The 19,710-nt window shown below is 36.5% G+C and overlaps 4 protein-coding genes and 3 pseudogenes across 4 annotated transcripts; 6 read left to right on the forward strand and 1 right to left on the reverse strand.

Annotated features, from left to right (window-relative positions):
* Positions 1-196: 196 nt before the first annotated feature.
* LOC107410656 (small ribosomal subunit protein mS80 (rPPR6)) lies at positions 197-2,462 on the forward strand. Its single transcript, XM_016018107.4, has one exon. It carries the CDS (start codon positions 341-343, stop codon positions 2,111-2,113), a length of 1,773 nt encoding a protein of 590 aa, XP_015873593.1. The 5' UTR covers positions 197-340; the 3' UTR covers positions 2,114-2,462.
* A 205-nt stretch (positions 2,463-2,667) lies between these two features.
* Positions 2,668-5,338, forward strand: LOC132799331 (subtilisin-like protease SBT4.12; annotated as a pseudogene).
* LOC107410641 (uncharacterized) lies at positions 5,327-7,853 on the forward strand (annotated as a pseudogene).
* Positions 7,854-8,467: 614 nt separating this feature from the next.
* On the forward strand, positions 8,468-9,790 carry LOC112490612 (subtilisin-like protease SBT4.8). Its single transcript, XM_060811844.1, has one exon. It carries the CDS (start codon positions 8,519-8,521, stop codon positions 9,032-9,034), a length of 516 nt encoding a protein of 171 aa, XP_060667827.1. The 5' UTR covers positions 8,468-8,518; the 3' UTR covers positions 9,035-9,790.
* A 2,649-nt stretch (positions 9,791-12,439) lies between these two features.
* On the forward strand, positions 12,440-14,025 carry LOC107410668 (peroxidase P7). The gene is made up of 4 exons (XM_016018121.4): positions 12,440-12,672; positions 12,787-12,978; positions 13,097-13,262; positions 13,360-14,025. The coding sequence occupies exons 1-4, from the start codon at positions 12,451-12,453 to the stop codon at positions 13,773-13,775; spliced, it is 996 nt and encodes a 331-aa protein (XP_015873607.1). The 5' UTR covers positions 12,440-12,450; the 3' UTR covers positions 13,776-14,025.
* Positions 14,026-14,875: 850 nt separating this feature from the next.
* On the reverse strand, positions 14,876-17,019 carry LOC107410642 (subtilisin-like protease SBT4.3; annotated as a pseudogene).
* A 300-nt stretch (positions 17,020-17,319) lies between these two features.
* Positions 17,320-18,058, forward strand: LOC125420955 (small ribosomal subunit protein mS80 (rPPR6)-like). Its single transcript, XM_048468635.1, has 2 exons — positions 17,320-17,897; positions 17,989-18,058. Exons 1-2 carry the CDS (start codon positions 17,320-17,322, stop codon positions 18,056-18,058), a joined length of 648 nt encoding a protein of 215 aa, XP_048324592.1.
* Positions 18,059-19,710: the final 1,652 nt, after the last annotated feature.

Raw genomic sequence — 19,710 nt, forward strand, 5'->3', positions numbered from 1 at the left:
CCAAGAATTATATAAATATATATATGTATATGCTATCCTTTGCACCGCTTTCAGGATTATCGCCTTTCATTTCGTATTCCCATTTTATTTGGTCATCATAAATTAACTTTCTATTTTTTTAAAAACATAATAAAAGGAAAAATTATAAATTTGAAAATAAATAAATAAATAAAATGAAGGCCCCGAGAAACTGTAAGCGAAAACCGGGTCGTACCCAAAATCAAAGACCCGCTTGGAATTCGTTTTTCTCAAGTAGGGTTTATGCTCCACTAACAACCCCACAGTCTCACACAGCTTCTACAAGCAGTGAGACCAGAACGAGACAGAGAGAGAAAGCATCATGTGGAGGTCAGTCAAGGCGGCAAGAGCCTCTCTTTCCAGCAAAGCTCTGTTACGGAATCTCTGTGGAGCTCAAAATCAAAATCCTATTTTTCCTTCATTCGAATCTCTAAACCCCATTTCACACCCGATCTTCTCCAGTAGATCATCCTATGTTTGTAAGCAGCCGAGGTTCTTCTCTCAAATCTCTGCAACCCCAAGTGATTCTGACCACAATCTATCCGAACCCACCGAGAATGGCTTCGTTTCTGCTGAAGCAGAGCAGGCTTCGGTGGTTTTCGGTGAAAATGATGGTGCCCAAGTGAACGATGTTTCCATCGAGGATGGTTTTGATGGGGTTTACGATCAATCTCACGAGAATATAGTGGAAGATAATGGGGAAGAAATGGAGGAAGAGGAACAAGAGGTTCACGAGATTGATTTGGAGAAACTGGAAAATTTGCTGTCTTTGCTTCAGAGTAGTCCTGATGGGTCTTTGGAATCGAGTCTCGACGACATGGGTTTGACTCTGCATGAAGAGTTTGTGATCAGAGTGCTAGAAACCCCACTTGTTCTGGGCGAGAATTTGATCAGGTTTCTCAGATGGGGATTGAAGGAGGAACCTGAGCTCAAAGTGACCGCACGTGTTGTTGATGCTCTTGTTCTTGCTATATGCAGCAATCTCAAGAAGAAGGAAGCATATTATTTATGGGATTTGATCAAGGAGATAGGAGAGAAGGAAATTGAAGGAGTTTTGAATGTGGAGAGCCTTAATGTATTAATAGCTCAGTTTTCGAAATTGGGTAAAGGAAAGGCTGCTCTGGAGGTTTTTGACAAGTTTGGTGAATTTGGCTGCGTTGCAAATGGTGATACATATTATTTCACCATTGAAGCACTTTGTAGGCGCTCTATGTTTGATTCTGCTTGCTTGGTTTCTCAGAAGATGATCGATGCAGAAATCTTGCCTGATGGAGAAAAAGTTGGTAAGATTATATCTTGGTTTTGTAAAGGTAGTAAGGCTAAAGATGCCCATTTGGTTTATATATTAGCTAAGGAAAGGAAGCTGTATCCACCTCGTAGTTCAGTCAATTTTTTGATCGGTTCACTGTGTAGGGAGGATCAAACTGTGAAATTAGCTCTAGAAATGTTAGATGATTTTGATGGAGAAGCACGAAAATATGGCATTAAGCCGTTTTCAGCTGTAATTCGTGGTCTTTGTAGGATGAAAGATGTTGAAGAAGCCAAAAATTTGCTTCTTAAGATGATTAGAGAGGGTCCACCTCCTGGAAATGCAGTTTTCAATTCAGTGATCAATGGCTATGCCAAAGCTGGTGATATGGAAAAGGCAATGGAGATGATTAGGACAATGGAGAGTAGGGGGTTGAAACCAGATGTCTATACTTACACCGTTATTATGAGTGGCTATGCAAATGGAGGTCAGATGGATGAGGCTTGCAAAATCCTTTCTGAAGCCAAAAAGAAGCATTCTAAACTGAGCCCTGTGACTTACCATACGCTAATCCGTGGCTTTTGCAAACTGGAAGAGTTTGACAAGGCTTTGAAGCTGATGAGTGAGATGGAAGATTTTGGGGTTCAAGCTACTGTTGATGAGTACCAAAAGTTGATACAATCTCTTTGCCTTAAGGCTTTAGATTGGGAAACAGCGGAGAAGCTGCTAGAGGAAATGAAAGAGAAAGGGTTACATCTCAATGGGATTACGAGGGGACTAATAAAAGCAGTCAAGGAGCTCAATGAGGAGGTTTTGGGGACTGGACAAATGATTACAGAGGCCTAACTTGTTTACTGGCCCTTGTCATGGAAGTATTATCAGGATGTGAAGGAGGGGAGGATTAGAAGGCAGTTGATTTTGTTGATGACAGTTGGTACTCATCTCTTTTCATCTATAGGGTGGAAAAAGGGTATAAAATGAAAGCTTCAAATTTCTTGAACATTGTGTTAGTTCTTTTTGTAGGATTTGTATGTTAAAATAGCTTTGAGACTAAGCAGAGGTATGTGCCCCAAAGGCTGGGAGTAAGTGACTGCTGTTAACATCATTTCATTCAATTTTCAGTTTTTCTGTATTCATTTCTCCCACAACGAGATAATTGACATAAGTTGGGCTTTTCCCCCAGATTGACTCCTTACTATAAGAGCCTTTATATGCTTTGATTATAAGACTAATAAATTGTACATCTTTTGGTTCTAGATGTGGTTATGCTCCTAATCTGAATTGAGAAATAGTCCTCAGTTCCCAAAATGCAACACCATCTGATCTAACAAATTTGCTTTATACATACAAGGGTAACATTGAAACTTCCAGGGAACGAATTTTTTTTGATATTGCGTTGCTGTATGAAGAGTAGGGTTGATGTATCAGTGTTTGATATTTCAGTACATATGTTTTAACTAATAGGGTTTAACTAATAGCTTGTTATATACTACTGGAAGGAAACTTATTGCAGAGAGCTAGCTGATGCCATTTGAAGGTTGTTTTTCCTGATTCATGCTTGAACTGTCAAAATATTTTCCATTACAAGGGTCACTAGACACTAGATGTAACTCTTACAAGTGTATCCCAGAAATATGGTGATGATTCTAATTATTAGAAGCTTACTGTCTTGGTTGTTGATAATTGAAATAAACATTTTAGAATCATCATGACATAAGTGAAACGAAAATATAAATTTTATAGACGATGTAATTTGTATAAATTTGACAAATAATTGTACCAAGAACAAACAAGTGAAGTCATTGGCTTGTGCTTTACAGGTTAGTGGTAAACTCTTCTTTGAAGCACGGTGCATGTTGGAAAATCTGATAAATTTCCTAGATATCCAAGGGTAATTTTCCTAAATCATCACTCTTTTATTTATTTATTTTTATTTTTAATTTTTGGGGTTGTTAGTTTAGCTCAACTTGTTATGTTTCATTAAAGCCACCTGAAAATGTCGACAATACTACCAAATTTTTTCTGTGATGTTCTACTCTCTTAACCTCCCACTACCAAATTATGAGATACATACATGTATACGCACATACTTTCATATATAATGTACATTGTTTTTCCCTTTCTTTTGAATATTTCTCGCATCTCTTACTGTAGATAATGTTTATTAACAAAGTAGAGTTTTCTATTAAAAAAAGGGCGGGTTCCGAAATTTGTTCTAAAATATCAGTTATTGCCGTGCATGCTAGTCCTAATTATATTAATAATGTAGAAGTTGTTAGAATGGAAGAGACACAATATAAATCTTAGGTCTTCTGTTAAGAGTGGGTTATGTCTTGAAAGCACGGTCTTGGAAAATTGACTTTGACAACTGTTGCAAGATCTTTTACTCCAGTGATAATTATCACTATCCTCTGTAACATATAGGTCAGCCCGAAAACGTGCATAAAATCATAATAATATGTTACTTGCTTAGATATATCCTTATTAAATGCATTTGATTAAAAACGACAGCATTTTATGGTGGAAAGAGTAAGTTGATACTGCTGCTGGAGACATATATTTGGTAATTACTAATCCTACTAGACATTAATTTTATAAAATACTTCCCAAGCATTCAGATATTCTACTGAAAAATGACTAAGTTTAGGTTATTTACGTTTTCATGTTTGTCCTTTGTCATGCTCATTACTCTCTCACGGTCTAATGCAATTGCTTATGAAGAAGATGGGAGAGTCCAAATTGTGTACTTGGGGTCACTCATGAATTACGGGGACCAATATTACTCACCATCATCTTACCATCGAAGTATACGAGAACAAGTACTCTTTGAGGGTAATTCAATGGACGATGCTTTGGTTGCAAGTTTTTCAAGAAGTTTCAATGGATTTGCTCCAAAATCGCCAATCGGGAGAGAGACAAACTGGCTTGCATGAAAGGATTTGTGTCTGTTTTTCCAAGCAGAACTCTCTATCCACAAACACACGCATGGGATTTTGTGGTTTTCCACTTGAAAGTAAATCGAAATCTCACAAGCGAAGGGAATGTCATTATTGGTGTTATAGATACCGGAATATGGCCTGATCAGAGAGTTTTAATGATGATGGGTTTGGTCCTCCTGCCCAGAAGTGGAAAGGAAGTTGTAGAGGTGACAAACAACTTTACATGCAATAATAAGATCATCGGAGCTCGGTACTACCGAAAATCAACACCTGGTATTGATTCTTGCAAGAGACAACCAGGGCGTGTTTGTTACGCCGGACTGGGCAGGTCAGGACAGGACCCAGTCCCAGTCCGGTGTTTGGAAAGTGAAAATGGAAGGGGGACAGCTTTGTCCCGTAGATCATTTTATCCCAAATGAGGGGGATAAATCTGACCCATCTGGAGACTGGGTCACTTTTGTCCCACCGAGCTCTCTTCGAAGCATCTCTGGCCACCCCCTTCGAAGCATCGTCGATCTCGCATCACCATCCCCTTCGAAGCATCTGGCCGGTGAGCATGTCTTCTTCTTCTATTTCGGCAATCTTCCATCATCATCATCTAGTTATTTTTCTTTGTTTTTTACCTTAATTTTTAGCTAAAAAATTATGAAATATTTTTGGGAAATGTCATTTGTTGATCTGCGAAATAAGCTTCGATCTATTTATGTTAGGGCTTGATTTGATATTCAGGAGGAAGAAGCTTGATTTTGGAGGCAAACTACCCTTCGAAGCATTTCTGGCCGGTGAGTTTATCTTCTGCTGCATCCTTCCTCTATTTCATCGATCTGCCATCATCACCTGGTAAATATGGTGTCTCGTTTACAGTCCAAAAACCTCCATAAATCTAGATATGAGAAATAAGTTTTTTGCTTTGTCATAGGCATTTTGTTCAATTTACATCGATATTGCTGGTCTTAGTCTCTTGTTAATCTGCTGCAAAAGTTCAAAAAGAAAACTTAAAAATGATTATAAAAGATTTTAACTTAGTCTTCGAACAAATTTGTATAAAGATTGCAACTTATTCATACTAAAAAAATACTAAAATGACATATGAAAGTAGCTTTTGAATTAAACATGAACAATTCTTGTTGCGAAGCTTGTTTCTGGATCACTGGCATATGATGATATATGGTTTGGTGGTAGGACAAGGAACCCTTGGAACATTGAGGAATTCTCTACAGGTTCATCAGCTGGACCAGCTGCCTGTACTTCTGCTGGTATCATTTTCAGCTGTTTAGAATTTTATCTTTCTAGATTTCAGAAATATTTTCATGGTGTTTAATAAATTATGAAAAAATATACTTAAGCTATCAGGAGACCCTCTTAACATGGACAGAAAAATAATCATTAGCAGGAGTTAATGAGGTCAAAAGCACAAGACTATTTTAAACAACCAAGTTCTAATGCAATGTTGAGTTTACTGATAATGCTGAAAGTTTTGAGTTTATAGTGGAAATTCCCAACCACGTATAAAGAAGTTGAGCTTTAAATATTACGCTCACTTCTTAGTACCTTTGCTAAACCCACAATTGATTAAGGTACAACACATTCCACGTGACTCTTAAGGAGAGTATTCATTGACTTATTAGAGAAATGTTGACAGGTATGATTCCATTTGCAATTGGATCAGAAACAGTTGGCTCGATGACTCTGCCTGCCGCTCGCTGTGGCGTGACAGCATTGCGCCCAACATTTGGCTTTGTTGGTCGAGCCGGTGTGATGAGTGTATCCTTTTTGCAGAAGTGCAACAGATTGTGCAATTATTCTGGATGCTATTAGGGGAAAAGATCCAGATGATCTTTCATCAAAAGACATTTCCCTTGATGATCCATTCTCGATTGACATTACAAAACTTAGTGTTGGTTATCTTGATGATGCTGATATGGTAATAATTCTATTTTTTTTTTTTAAATCCAAGATATATTATTTTTCTGTTACTCCACTATGTGGATCTCAAAAATATACTAATTCGGAAATACATTCCAGGTTGTACATGTTCTTGCATCAAAAGGTGTTAAGATGGTCCCTTTCGAGCTGAAGTATGCGGTTGACTCTGTTCAAGGCATTGTGAACTTTACTATGGACGTTGATATGTTGGCTCATTTTGATGAGTGGCAGCGGTTGGGACAGGATGATGATTATGAAAACCAAGATCAATGGCCTGCTGAACTGCGACGTGCCCGTGTATTTCCAGCAGTAGACTATGTGCAGGTTTTTTTAATGTCTACTTTTTAATCAGCTTTTAGTGTTTAGGAGCTTATTTTTTGAAAATTGCTTTCTAATTGATTCACGTAAGTCTCTTCTCATGTTTTATCATATAAACATGTTAAAAATATTGGATAACTTTCATGACAGTGGATTTTCTCTGCATATGCTTACAGTTTGAAACTAAAGACATTTTTCTGTTAATAGTTTCATATTTGGCTTAAATATCAAATATATTAAGTATATGTTCGTGTTAACTTTATATACTATATACATGCATATTCATTTTTTAACAGCTTAATCTTTTGGTAACAATGATAAATTCTAGCTGTTTTTTGGGTTTTGATGTACAGTTTAAGTTTTTGGAATTGATGACAATCTGAAAAAAATGAAACTAAGTTAGACTTAAAAAGAGAAAAAGAAACTAATTGAGGCTGGTTATTAGAAGTTGAATCCAAAATTGTATTCCATGATGTGTAGATGGTTTGAAAAGTTACATAACGAGGTGTAGAAGAAGGGAGAAGAGAACTTGAAATTTCAATTACAACATATGGGGGTTCATATTTGACAAGTTTTCTGTTATAGGTTGAATTTATGATTATTACTTCTTGAACCATTTGCAACACCTAAAACAGGCACAGCAATCTCGAGGAAAGTTGATTCAAGAGGTTAGAGAGAGTTTTACTGTCGATGCATTGATTGGCAGTGCAACTGATTGGGAAAGAGTTTGCATGGGAAATCTTGTTGGCTTGCCTGTGATTGTTGTACCAACAGCATTTACCAACATATCTAATCCACCTTCTACTGACTGTCTACGAAGAACTGCTGTCACCACTGGCATTTATGCTCCTCCTTACCAAGACAGCATTGTAAGCTTAATTCTGCCCAAAAAGCAAAAAAAAAAAAAAAAAAAAGAAAGACAACTTGATTTTCAATTCCAACTCAACTAATACCATCTTTTTCATATGCAGGTTCTTGCATTGGCAATGGCTTACCAATCAGTCACTGATCACCATAGGCAGCGACCACCTGTTGATGATCTTGGTCTGAATGATTCCATCCCGAACCCGCCCACAGTTACCTACCCTCCAAGGCTGTTGCATCTTTAAAGAAATGTATCTGCATGCTCAGCACTTCTTACAACAGCTCCACCATTGTTTTAACGAGTAATCAGTCATATGAATGTATTAGTACCACCATTAAAGAGACGTGTGTTGCAGCATAGTACAATTCATAATGCTTTATTAGCTTAGTGTTGAAACTGATTTTGGTAGCTGATAGTGCAGAATGCTTTTATTTAATCACCTTAAATGTATGAATTTTATTATCACAACTGAATTTCAAGATTAAAATTTTCCTTTCTTGTAAGTTTGCCATGAAAAACAACAGAAAATATTGAGTCAGAGCAATGGTTTGTCCTTTAAGATTGTCTATGATATATATTTTTTTTGGGTAAATAGATTGTCTTTGATTTGGGGCATTAAAATTCTATGTTTTTCCAATGAAAATAAATTCATCACCATCTGCTCTTCTCTTTTCCTCAATAAAATATCAGTTCAACTCTTTTGAAGAAAACACTTGAATTAGTTAATGAATTTTCATATCTTTTAATCCAAAGGAACTGAAGAACTTGGTGCATCACCAAAAAACCTGAATTATTTTATTTAATTTTATGTTGTGCATGTATATGTCTGGCTAGAACCAATAATCAGTTTCATTGATCAATTCAGACCCAGAGAGATTAAAAAAAAAAAAAAAAAAAGTTTTCCCCCAACAACTAATGTTGAATCAGTGTGATCAATCAGTATATATAACAAAATAAATACTATAATTATAAAATAATCCAATCCATTCCGATCTTGTACCAAATATGGGCCAACTAGTCCAACATTCAGTCCAGAACTATACCAAACACAGTACTGCACTATTCGATCCTGTCCGATCCGAACCTATCCTGTCCGATCCCGTCCGATCCGGACCTATCCTGTGTACCAAACGCCCCCCCAGGGACATGGAACTCATACCGGATCAATAGCAGCAGGAAACCAAGTAATGGATAAAAGCTTTTATGGGTTGGCACAGGGTACTGCTAGAGGAGGAGTGCCCTCTGCCAGAATTGCCACATATAGTCTGTCATCCTCCCTTAGGTTGCAATGATATAGACATCTTGGCTGCTTTTGACGATGCTATTGCAGATGGGGTTGACATTATTTCCATCTCAATAGGATTGGATTCTACAGATAAGTTCCATGAAGATACCACTGCTATTGGTGCATTTCATGCCATGAAGAATGGGCTACTGACTGTTAAATCTGCAGAGAATGCTGGTCCAGGACAAGGTATCACAGTAAGCTTGGCACCATGGCTACTTAGTGTAGCAGAAAGCAGCACAGATCATCGAATTTTGGACAAAGTTGTTCTTGGGGATAGAAATAATACTACACTGGTTGGAGATTTCGTAAATTCTTTCACATTAATGGCAAAAAGTTGCCTTTATATTTGGAAAGGATGCTTCAACCAGTGTTCTTCAGGTAGTGTTGGTAAATATTTGGATGATGTGTGCTTGGACAGTAGTTTAGTGTAGGGAAAGATTGTGGCCTGCCCGTTTCCTAGTGGAACTCTTGAGGCTTATACAGCCGCGGCAGCAAATGAGAATGTTTCTTTTTCGCTCCCAATGCTGGCTTGCATATTTCATATTTTTGACTATGAATTTATGACAGACTACATGAATTCAACTAAAAATCCAGTAGGAGAGATTCTAAGATAGTGAAGAAATTAAAGATACCAGTGCTCTTTTTATTCCTAAGTTCTCTTCACGGGGTCCAAATGCTATCATACCCGAGATTCTAAAGCCTGATATAAGTGCACCAAGGGTAGAAATACTAGCTGCATATTGACCTATTGTGTCACCTTCTGTTAGCCCAGAAGACAAAAGGTCTGTCAAATATAATATAAAATCAGGGACTTCCATGGCATGCCATCATGTTTCTGGAGCTGCTGCATACATCAAAAGTTTCCATCCTGATTGGTCTCTTCCGCCATTAAATCTGCTCTCATGACCACTGCTTTGCCCATGAATGGTACAAGTGCATTTATAGCAAGAGTATGAATCAGGAGTTGGGTTTCTCAATCCAGAACAAGCTGTTTCATGTGATAATGTTTACTCCTTTTTTTTTCTTTTTGGTTTATTTTACAATTTTTATTTTTTTTAGTCCTTAGTTTCATTTTTCTCCCCTCAGGTTAGTGTATAATAAAGCTGCTATTTTGACAGCCGCTTGCTTATCCCATATAAAGCTGTCATTTTGACAATTCCAGCTAACCCAATCCAGGACTTATAAGATAGCTGTATTGAGTTATTTTCCTTCCCTTCAATATCAATAATACAGTTATGAATGAATTACTTTTGAAAATTCAGGTTTTTAAGAATTATGTAATAAAAAATTATTACATTTTTTTTTAGTGATTGATTTTTTTTTTTTTTATTATAGTTTTTGGCAGGGTATCAAAAAAATTTTAAAACTATAATGGAAATTCAGGTTTTACTGATCAATTCTATTTACATTTATAAATCAAATGTTGTAATAACGAAATAAAATTCTAGGATTACTTTTGTCCTTGGCTTATTTCATCTATTTCTTGTTATTCGTTTAACGACAACCTTATTAAGAAAACAACCTCCTTCATTTGTGTTGCTGCTCAATCGAACCACAAAGACAACAGTCTTCAATCACCAAACAAAAGACAACAGCCTTCATGTTTGTTGGATTTTTATGGACCCACCACGTGGATTTCTTGACCCTTGTTGGGTCCATCAAACAAGGACTCACCTGTCATGCAGGCCCAATGGTTCCCTCTGAAACTGTAAGCCCAAACACCGTTCTCTGAAAAACGAACTTTCTTCTTGGACGAACTAAAAACAAAGAAATCATATTTAGGTTTTTATATCAGACAAGAAGATAATTCTAGTTTTCAATTTTCATGTTTCTTAACATGGGTTGAGAAACGTGTGGAACTTACATCAAACTTCAATTGTAATACCAATATTTTCTTGTAGCATTATCTATTAGATTAAAATATAACAACTTTGTTATCTAAATGCACAAGAGCGAGAGAGAAGATTAATTAATGAAAGTATGGTATTACAAATTAATGTTCCATCAACCTTATTTATTTTCTTCCTTAGTATAAAGGAACGCTAGCTGTGGCATGGTGGAGAAATGTCAAAAATTGAAACGTTTTTATAATTAATCAATGTGGAAAACATTTCCTTTCTCTTTATTACATATTTTTGATTTATATTTGAACAAAAAAAATAAAAATATATTCTAGAAATCACAAGTCTTGGAGAACTGTCTAAACCAAACTTTGTTCTTAATTAGCATATAACCAGATCATTATAACAAAATTGGATAATGCTATACGCATTTGAATGAAAATCCCAGGAAAAGAACAAAGGTGGATTCCCATCCATCTATACAATTTATAGTTTTCTTTCCTATATGAAATAAAACTAGCTAAAGTATATATACTTACTAATGCTGAATGCATCCTTAATTATTTTAGGATTCAGATGGTTGTCTTTAATTAATGTTGTTCACTCTGGATTGATGTCCCGCTTCTTATTCCACTTGTAGTTTTCACTCTTCAGCAATATTCCACTTAATTCATATTACAAATTAATGTCCTTCTGTAGTTGACTCCAATTTGATGTCCTGCTTCTTATTCCACTTATAGTTTTCACTCTTCAGCAATATTCTACATAATTCAAATTACAAATTAATGTCCTGCTTGGAAAAACAGACACAACTCCATTCATGCTAGGTAGCTATTTCGTTTGGTCTCTAATGATGAATTGAGACTTTGTGGATAACTTGTAACCCAAGCAATGTTTATGTGTGGTCATATTCACATGCATATAAATGTATACATATACATATAGAACCAGAGAGAGAACTCCTAGGATTAAGGACAATGGCTGCCATTCAGACATTCCTTCAGACTGCACCATCGGAGTGACTCAGATACTAATTCAGAAAACGCTCGGTCCACGCAAAGTAAATAAGAGAAGCACATGGTACAATAAAAGAATTTTTCCAACTGAACATGACACAGATGGTACAATTGCCATGAGATCGTGCTGTTGATTACTGCATGAGCTGAAATTAAAAAATACACCAGTGAATTTGACGAACAGAAAGTTAGATCAAGATAACAAAATTGGGATGATGCTATATGTTGAAGAGGACTAACATGCTTTCGCTACATAAAGAACCCATAGGGAAGAGAAAGCAGGACATAAAAAAGCCGGACATTTTGAAATATGAATTAAGTGGAAGATTAATGGACTGTAAAATAAGCAAGATGTATGTTGGAATCAAACAATCTTAAAGTAATTAGAGAAATTTAAAAGTTAAAAAATTTTAGTTAGTGCTGATCACAAATTGGACGACTTCTCACTGTGCTGGTGCCATCAGACCGCACTAATGAGCCTGATAACATTGTTTCATCTATAATTTTCCAATCACAGAAACATTGGACAATATGAGAGAATGGTGACCGTAACAAAGGACAAACATGAAAGCTTAAATGACCCAAACTTGGCCATTTTTCTAGTACAAGATTTGAATGCTTTATAAGACGATAATTATCCAGTATGAGATATATTTTATAACTCAAAACATGACACCAATGGCCTTATGGCATGAATATAACCAACTTCTCAGTTCTCACTCTGCCATTAAAAATTACAACCTGAACTAAGGGTCAAAAAGAAAGAGGGAAGTAAATGTGACCTTAAATTTTCAAAACACTCCATGTGTGAGTTAGCACAAAAGTAAAACAATAAATTCAAAACAATTACAGCCTCAGGTGATCACATCAAAACATTGGCTTTGGTTTCCTACAACAATCGCACATGCAACTGATTTCATCTATATAAATGGATGTTTATAGTTCTCTGATAATTTATATCGTCAATCATAAATTCTAGTCTGCTCCAATATGGCTTCTTCTTCTTTCGGTTCTTCCATTGTGGCTCTGTTTATTACTTTTGCTGTCCTCATTGGCTCTGCTTCTGCAGTGCATCTGTCAATCCGGTACTACAACAATTCCTGTCCCAAATTACTGAGCATGGTGAAAGATAAAGTCGATTCACAACTTGAGAAAAAGGAGAGGATCGGGGCATCTCTTTTAAGGCTCTTCTTCCATGATTGTTTTGTGAACGTGAGCATACTCAATTTTGATTTGTTCTGTTCCCCACATCAACTAATATATATATATATATATATATATAAACAGTATGTTTGATGTGTTCTAATTAACTTATATTAAATACAGGGATGTGACGGCTCGATTTTACTGGATGACTCAGCCAACTTCACGGGAGAGAAGAATGCCATTCCCAATAGGAATTCTGTGAGAGGATTCCATGTAATTGATGCTGTCAAATATGCTGTGGAGGATGTTTGCCCTGGCATTGTTTCCTGTGCTGATATACTGGCCATCGTTGCCAGAGATTCCGTTGTGTTTGTAAGTATAGCAGCTTTAATTCAAGCATTACATTGTTACGACTTTCAATTCTTTCATGCATGCAAATGCGAACATTTTTCCATTAATGTTAATGAAATCTGTATGATCATGAATGCAGCTTGGAGGGCCAAGTTGGAGAGTTAAACTTGGTAGAAGAGATTCTAGAGCAGCAAGCCAAGCTGCTGCAAATGAGAATCTTCCATCTCCAACCTCCAACCTCACTGAATTGATATCAATCTTCAGAAAGTTCGGATTTACAACCAGGGAAATGGTTGCCTTATCAGGTTAATATCATCGATTTCTCTCTCTGACTGATAATATACTTTGTGTGTTAATATTTTAATTAAAATTAATTTGTGAAAATGGATTATTTTAATGCAGGAGCACATACAATTGGCAAGGCAAGGTGCACAAACTTCAGGGGAAGGTTGTACAATGATTTGGACATTGATGATGTGTTTGCCAAAGAAAGGAGATCAAAATGTCCGGAGCTTCAGGGCTCCGGAGATGACAATCTTGCACCTCTTGATATCCAAACTACCATAGCCTTTGACAATTCATACTACATCAACATTTTCATGAAAATGGGACTACTGCATTCCGACCAGCAGCTGTTCCAGCTTCAGAACAATGGCACTGGTGGTGGTGTCTCCACAGACTCTATGGTTGTGGAGTATATGAAAAGCCAGAGCAGCTTCTTCTCCTACTTTGCCAAGGCCATGGTTAAAATGGGTGATCTCTACCCACTTACTGGTTCAAGTGGGGAGATCCGGAAAAATTGTAGGGTTATCAACTGATGGTTTCGTTCTCTTTGTATTTTAATGTTGGAGATCAGAATTAATTAAACGTGTTTAGCTGTTTGTTCAATTATGTTTCCACCTATCCATGCCCAAAAAGAGAAACCCAACATTTATTAAAGAAAAAAGCAAAAACACACTGTATAGTTTTGTATTTCAATTTGAGGTCAAGAAGACTGATTAATGGTAGTAATCTGTGGATATAACATTGTACTTATCAACTACTTTGCCCAACCGTAGAGAGCCTATCACTCAAGCGCGGTCCAATCTTCTATTTAACAGTTTTATTTATTTATTTATTATCACTCTATTTGGTGCTCACTTTAGAATCCTCCCTCCCCAATTTTTGTGTAACAATTGTTTTTATAACATAATTCCAGGCTCCAGCAGCATTTTGAAGTTCTTCAAAGTTATTCCATTTGAAAGGGTTGGGTTAATTCCTTTGGGCTGCATGAGTGAAGGTTTGGGCCTTTCAATGCCACGTGTCACTCCACGTAAGAAATTCCCAAGCGCATTTACTATTTAACCCTCCAACGTGATTGCTTTTCTCCATCAGTTTTTATACATATTATAACAAATTCTAAATTATTTAAGCATCTCTCAACTTGTAAAGCTACTTTTTATTTATTTATTTTTTTGAGGGTGAATAATAGCATGCAAAGCGACCTAATAATAAGTAAAGTAGAAGACGACTTATGAGAGGTGACAAGAAAAATTTAGTTATGCCAAGGTTTTTCAGATGCAAAATCTACTTTATACTTTCTTTTTTTCTTTTTCAGGTTTTTTCTGTTATATTCAAGAAAAAAATATACAAATTAATTGTAAGATACATACGTAATACATACACATGTACCTTCATATATAATAGATGCAGATTCCGAAATGGGGAATATAATTTTTCATCAAAAGGAAAAATAGAATTATACACAGTCTCTTTTGCTAGTGCTGGACCCAAAAAAGAACCACTTATTTTAACAAATTATCTTCAAGCTTATCAGCATGCAACTTCAATTAGCTCAATGTAATAACAAAAAACAATTGGATTGTAATATTTACTTAAAAGAAACATAAATATAAAGTTAAATTGAGGTCAAGATCCTTTAATAATAATCTGTGGATATAACATACACAACAATTGAACTTCTCACTGTGTGGTTGCCATCAGACCACACCAATGAACTTGAAAACATTGTTTCATCTCTAATTTTCCCACCAGCAACAGTCACAGTAAATGATTTCTTCTGGTTCAATGAATCGGACAGAACTTGAGGCACCACACTGATATTGAGAAGTCAATCTGGGAAGACGCTAACCTTATAGGTGGAATTAGCAACACCCACATTCCTAACTGTTCTTGTAAACTTCACTGCAAAAGGCTCCATGGGTAAAAGATGAATTGCCATTGAAGGGTAATTTAAATCAGTGGAGTTTGTAGGAGGGCAGGTGCTATTGTCTCCTGAAATGAGTCTTAATATTGGTGTGTCAATTCCCTCAATACTGCACAACAATTGTATGTGATTCATTGAAAACTTCATATACGAGTCCACGACTAACAGCTTGTACTGGATTAAGAAACCCAACTCCAGACATACTCTTTTGCTACAAATGCAATTGTACTATTCATGGGCAAAGCGGTGGTCATAAGAGCAGATTTAACGGCAGAAGGAGACCAATCAGGGTGGAAACTTTTGATATATGCAGCTGCTCCAGAAACATGAGGGCATGCCATGGAACTCCCTGATACTATATTATATTTGACAGACCTTTTGTCTTCTGGGCTAACAGAAGGTGATACAACAGGTGAATATGCTGCTAATATTTCTCCCCCTGGTGCACTTAAACCTGGCTTTAGAATTTCTGGTATAATAGCATTTGGAACCCGCGAAGAGAACTCAGCAACAAAAGGAGCGCTGGTATCCTTAGTTTCTTCACTTCTTAGTATCTCTGCTATTGGCCTTTTGGTTGAATTCATGTAGTTTGTGATAAATTCATAGTCAGAAAAAGAAAGAGTAGAAGCCGGCATTGGGAGCACAAAGGAAACATTCTCAGTTGTCCTACAAGTGACAGCCCCTGTTGCTCCGGCTGTATAAGCCTCAAGAATCCCTTCAGGATACAGAAAGGACACAATTTTTCCCTTTACTAAACTACCATCCAAGCACACGTCACCCAAACATAAACCAACACTACCTGGAGAACAACTAATCGAAGCATCCTCTCCAAATATCAAAGGCAACTTTGTACCATTTAATGTGAAAGAATTTATGGAATCTCCAACCAGTTTAGTATTATTTCCATCCCCAAGAACAACTTTGTCCACGATTAGACGATCTGTGCTGCTTGCTGCTACACTAAGTAGCCATGGTGCCAAGCTTATTGTGGTACCTTGCTGTGGACCAGCATTACCTGCAGATTGAACAGTCAATATCCCTTTCTCCATGGCATGAAAAGCACCAATAGCAATGGTATCTCTTATGAATACTTTTGCAGAATCTGGTCCTACTGAGATGGAAATAATGTCAACCCCATCTGCAATACCATCGTCAAAAGCAGCCAAGATGTCTGTATCATTGCAACTTAAGTGTGGATGACAGACTTTATATGCCGCAACTCTGGCAGAGGGCACTCCTCCTCTAGCAGTAACCTGCGCCAATCCAAAAAAGCTTGCATTCGTTACTTGGTTTCCGGCTGCTGTTGATGCAGTATGAGTTCCATGTCCTTGGTTGTCTCTTGCAGAATCAATACCGGGTGTTGCTTTTGGGTAGTACCGAGCTCCGATAATCTTATTATTGCAGGTAAAGTTGTTACCACCTTCACAACTTCCTTTCCACTTCTGGGGAGGAGGACCAAAACCATCATCGGTGAAACTCTCTGATTCAGGCCATATTCCAGTATCTATAACACCAATAATGACATCTTTCTCGATTGTGAGATTTCGATTTACTTTCTGGTGAAAACCCATGAAATCCCATGAATGTGTTGTTTGTGGATGATGAGTTCTGCTTGGAAAAACAGACACAACTCCTTTCAATGTAACTAGTTTGTCTCTCTCCTCATCAGTGAGTTTGGCAACAAATCCATTGAAACTTCTTGAATAACTTGCAACCAATACATTATCCATTGAGTTACCCTCAAATAGTACTTGTTTTAGTATGCTTCCATGGTAAGATAATGGTGAGTCATATTGCTGCTCTACATTCATGAGTGATCCCAAGTACACAATATGGACTTTTTTTATCTTCTTCATGATCAATTGCATTTGACCATGAGAGAATCATGAAAATAGCAAAGGACAACCATGAAAAAGCAAATGACCCAGCCATTTTTGAGTAGAAGATTTGAATGCTTGAGGAGCATTTTATAAGAATGTTAATGTCCACCTTAAATTTCTGTCGTTTTTAATTGCATGCATTTATTAGATTATAACTAAAGCAAGTCACTTATGAACTATTATGGTTTTACGGACGTTCTGACTCTGACCTATATGTTACAGAGGCAATAGTGTTAATTGGCACTTAAAGAGTAAACGATTTTGCAACAGTCTTGAATGTCCCTGGTCGTAGCTAAGTTTTCAAAATTCGGTAACGGAAAGGCTGCTCTGGAGGTTTTTGACAAGTTTGGTGATTTTGGCATTGTAGCAAATGGCGATACATATTATCTCACCATTGACGCACTTTGTAGGCGCTTTATGTTTGATTCTGCTTGGTCTGTTTGTCAGAAGATGATCGATGCACAAGTTTTGCCTGATGGAGACAAAGTTGGTGAGATTATATCTTGGCTTTGTAAACGTGGTAAGGCTAAAGATGCCCATTTGCTTTATACATTAGTTATGGTAAGGGAACAATATCCAACTTGTAGTTCAGCTGCTCTTTTGATTGGTTCACTGTCTAGGGAGGATCAAACTGTGAAGTTAGCTCTGGAAATGTTAGATGATTTTCATGAAGAAGCACAGATATATGCTATAAAGCCGACTTCCGCTGTAATTATTGGTCTGTGCAGAATGAAAGATGTTGAAGAAGCCAAAAATTTGCTTCTTAAGATGATAAGGGAGGGTCCGCGCCTCCTGGAAATGCTCTTGTCAATTTGGTCATCAGTAGCTATGCTAAAGCTGGGGATTAGGAAAAGGCAATGGAGATTATTAGGACAATAAAAAAGAAAGGGTTACATCTCAATGGGATTAAAGAGGAGCAGTTGGAGAGTACACAAATGATTACAGAGGCCTAACTGGTTTTACCGGCGCTTGGAATGGAAAGTGTTATGGGGATGTGAAGGCTGGGGAGGATTAGAACGCTGATAATTTTGTTGATGGCATTTGTTACTTATCTCTTTTCATCTCTAGGATGGAAAATGAAGCTTCATTTTCTTAAACATTGTGTTAGTTCTTTCTATAGGAATTGTGTGCTAAAATAGCTTTCATATCTGAGCAGAGGCATGTGCCCCAAAATGACTTGTTACCATAGGAGATTTCTTTATATGCTTTGACTGTAAGACTAATAAATTGTACATATTTTGGCTCTGGATGTGGTTATGTTCCTAAATCTGATGAGAAATAGTTCTTAATTCTTCCCAAGATGCAAAACCATCTGATCTAACGAATTTGCTTTATATACAAGGGGAACATTGAAAATTCTAGCGAATGAATTTTCTTGATTTTGCCTTGTTGTATGAGCGTAGGATTGATTGCATCGTTGTTTGATATTGTTGGCCATATGTAGAAATACAAGAGCGTTTAACTATTAGCTTGTTATATACCATTGGTATAGAACTTGTTGCAGAGCAGCTAGCTAGTGCCATTATGAAGTTGTTTTTCATGTTCATGCTTAAACGGTCAATAATTTTCCCTAATAAGGATCAGGGGACACGCACGCTTGCTGAAACTCTTACAAGAGTATCCCAGAAATGAATTGCTGATTCTAACCAGTAGAAGCTTACTGTCGTGGTTGTTGAAAATTGAAATAATCTTTTCAGAATTCAACATGACATAAGAGAAAAGGGTAATACAAATATTTTATAAGCTATGTGATTTGTATAAATTTGACAAATAGTTGTACTAAAATTAGAACAAACTAGTGAAGACATTTCCTTGTGCTTTACAGGTTAGTGGGAACCTCTTCTGTAAACCAGGGTGCATGTTGGAAATCTCATAACTTTCCTAGAGATATCCAAGGATAATTTTCCTAAATCATCAATTTTTTTTTCTTTCTTTTTTTGTTATTTTTGCTCAACCTGCTGTTATATTTCATTGAAACTAGCCGAAAATGTCAACTATACTACCAAAAAATTAAATTGTTCTACCCTCTTAACCTCCCACGACCAAAGTAATTATGAGATTCATACATATATATATATATATATATATACACACACATACCTTCATAGATAAATGTACACTGTTTTTCTCTTTCTTTTGGAGATTTTTCGTCGTATCTTATTTTAGATAATGTGTTGTCTATTAATGAAGTATAATTTTCTTTAAAAAAAGGACAGATTCTGGAACTTCTTTCAGAATATATATCAGTTATTGCTGTGCATTTTCCCCTAATCATATTAATAATGCAAGATTTCACCAAAGAAGAAAATAGGCCTCAATGTAACAGCTGGTAGTTTTTTTATAAGAAAAAAATGGGCCTCAAGTGGGATTCATCGATTTAAAAATTATTTGGGTTCATATACTTTTAGCTTATCTTTACATCCTTATAGGAGTTCATATTAAATATACAGTCTTTGTAGCCTCTTCTAGCACAGCGATTACGCAATATGACATGCATCACAAGGCACAAATAAAACTTGCCACATTCGAATTAACCCACAACTTCAGACCGTGATGAGGACGATAGCTTTCTTCCCCTTGATCCCATTTTTTGAGAAACTCAAAAATATATACCATTTTTGAAAGTTCATTAACCTATACAAAGCAAGTATTTAACCAGTCTTTTCT

The sequence above is a fragment of the Ziziphus jujuba genome, chromosome 10 (genome assembly GCF_031755915.1).
Source record: "Ziziphus jujuba cultivar Dongzao chromosome 10, ASM3175591v1".
Taxonomy (NCBI): domain Eukaryota; kingdom Viridiplantae; phylum Streptophyta; class Magnoliopsida; order Rosales; family Rhamnaceae; genus Ziziphus; species Ziziphus jujuba.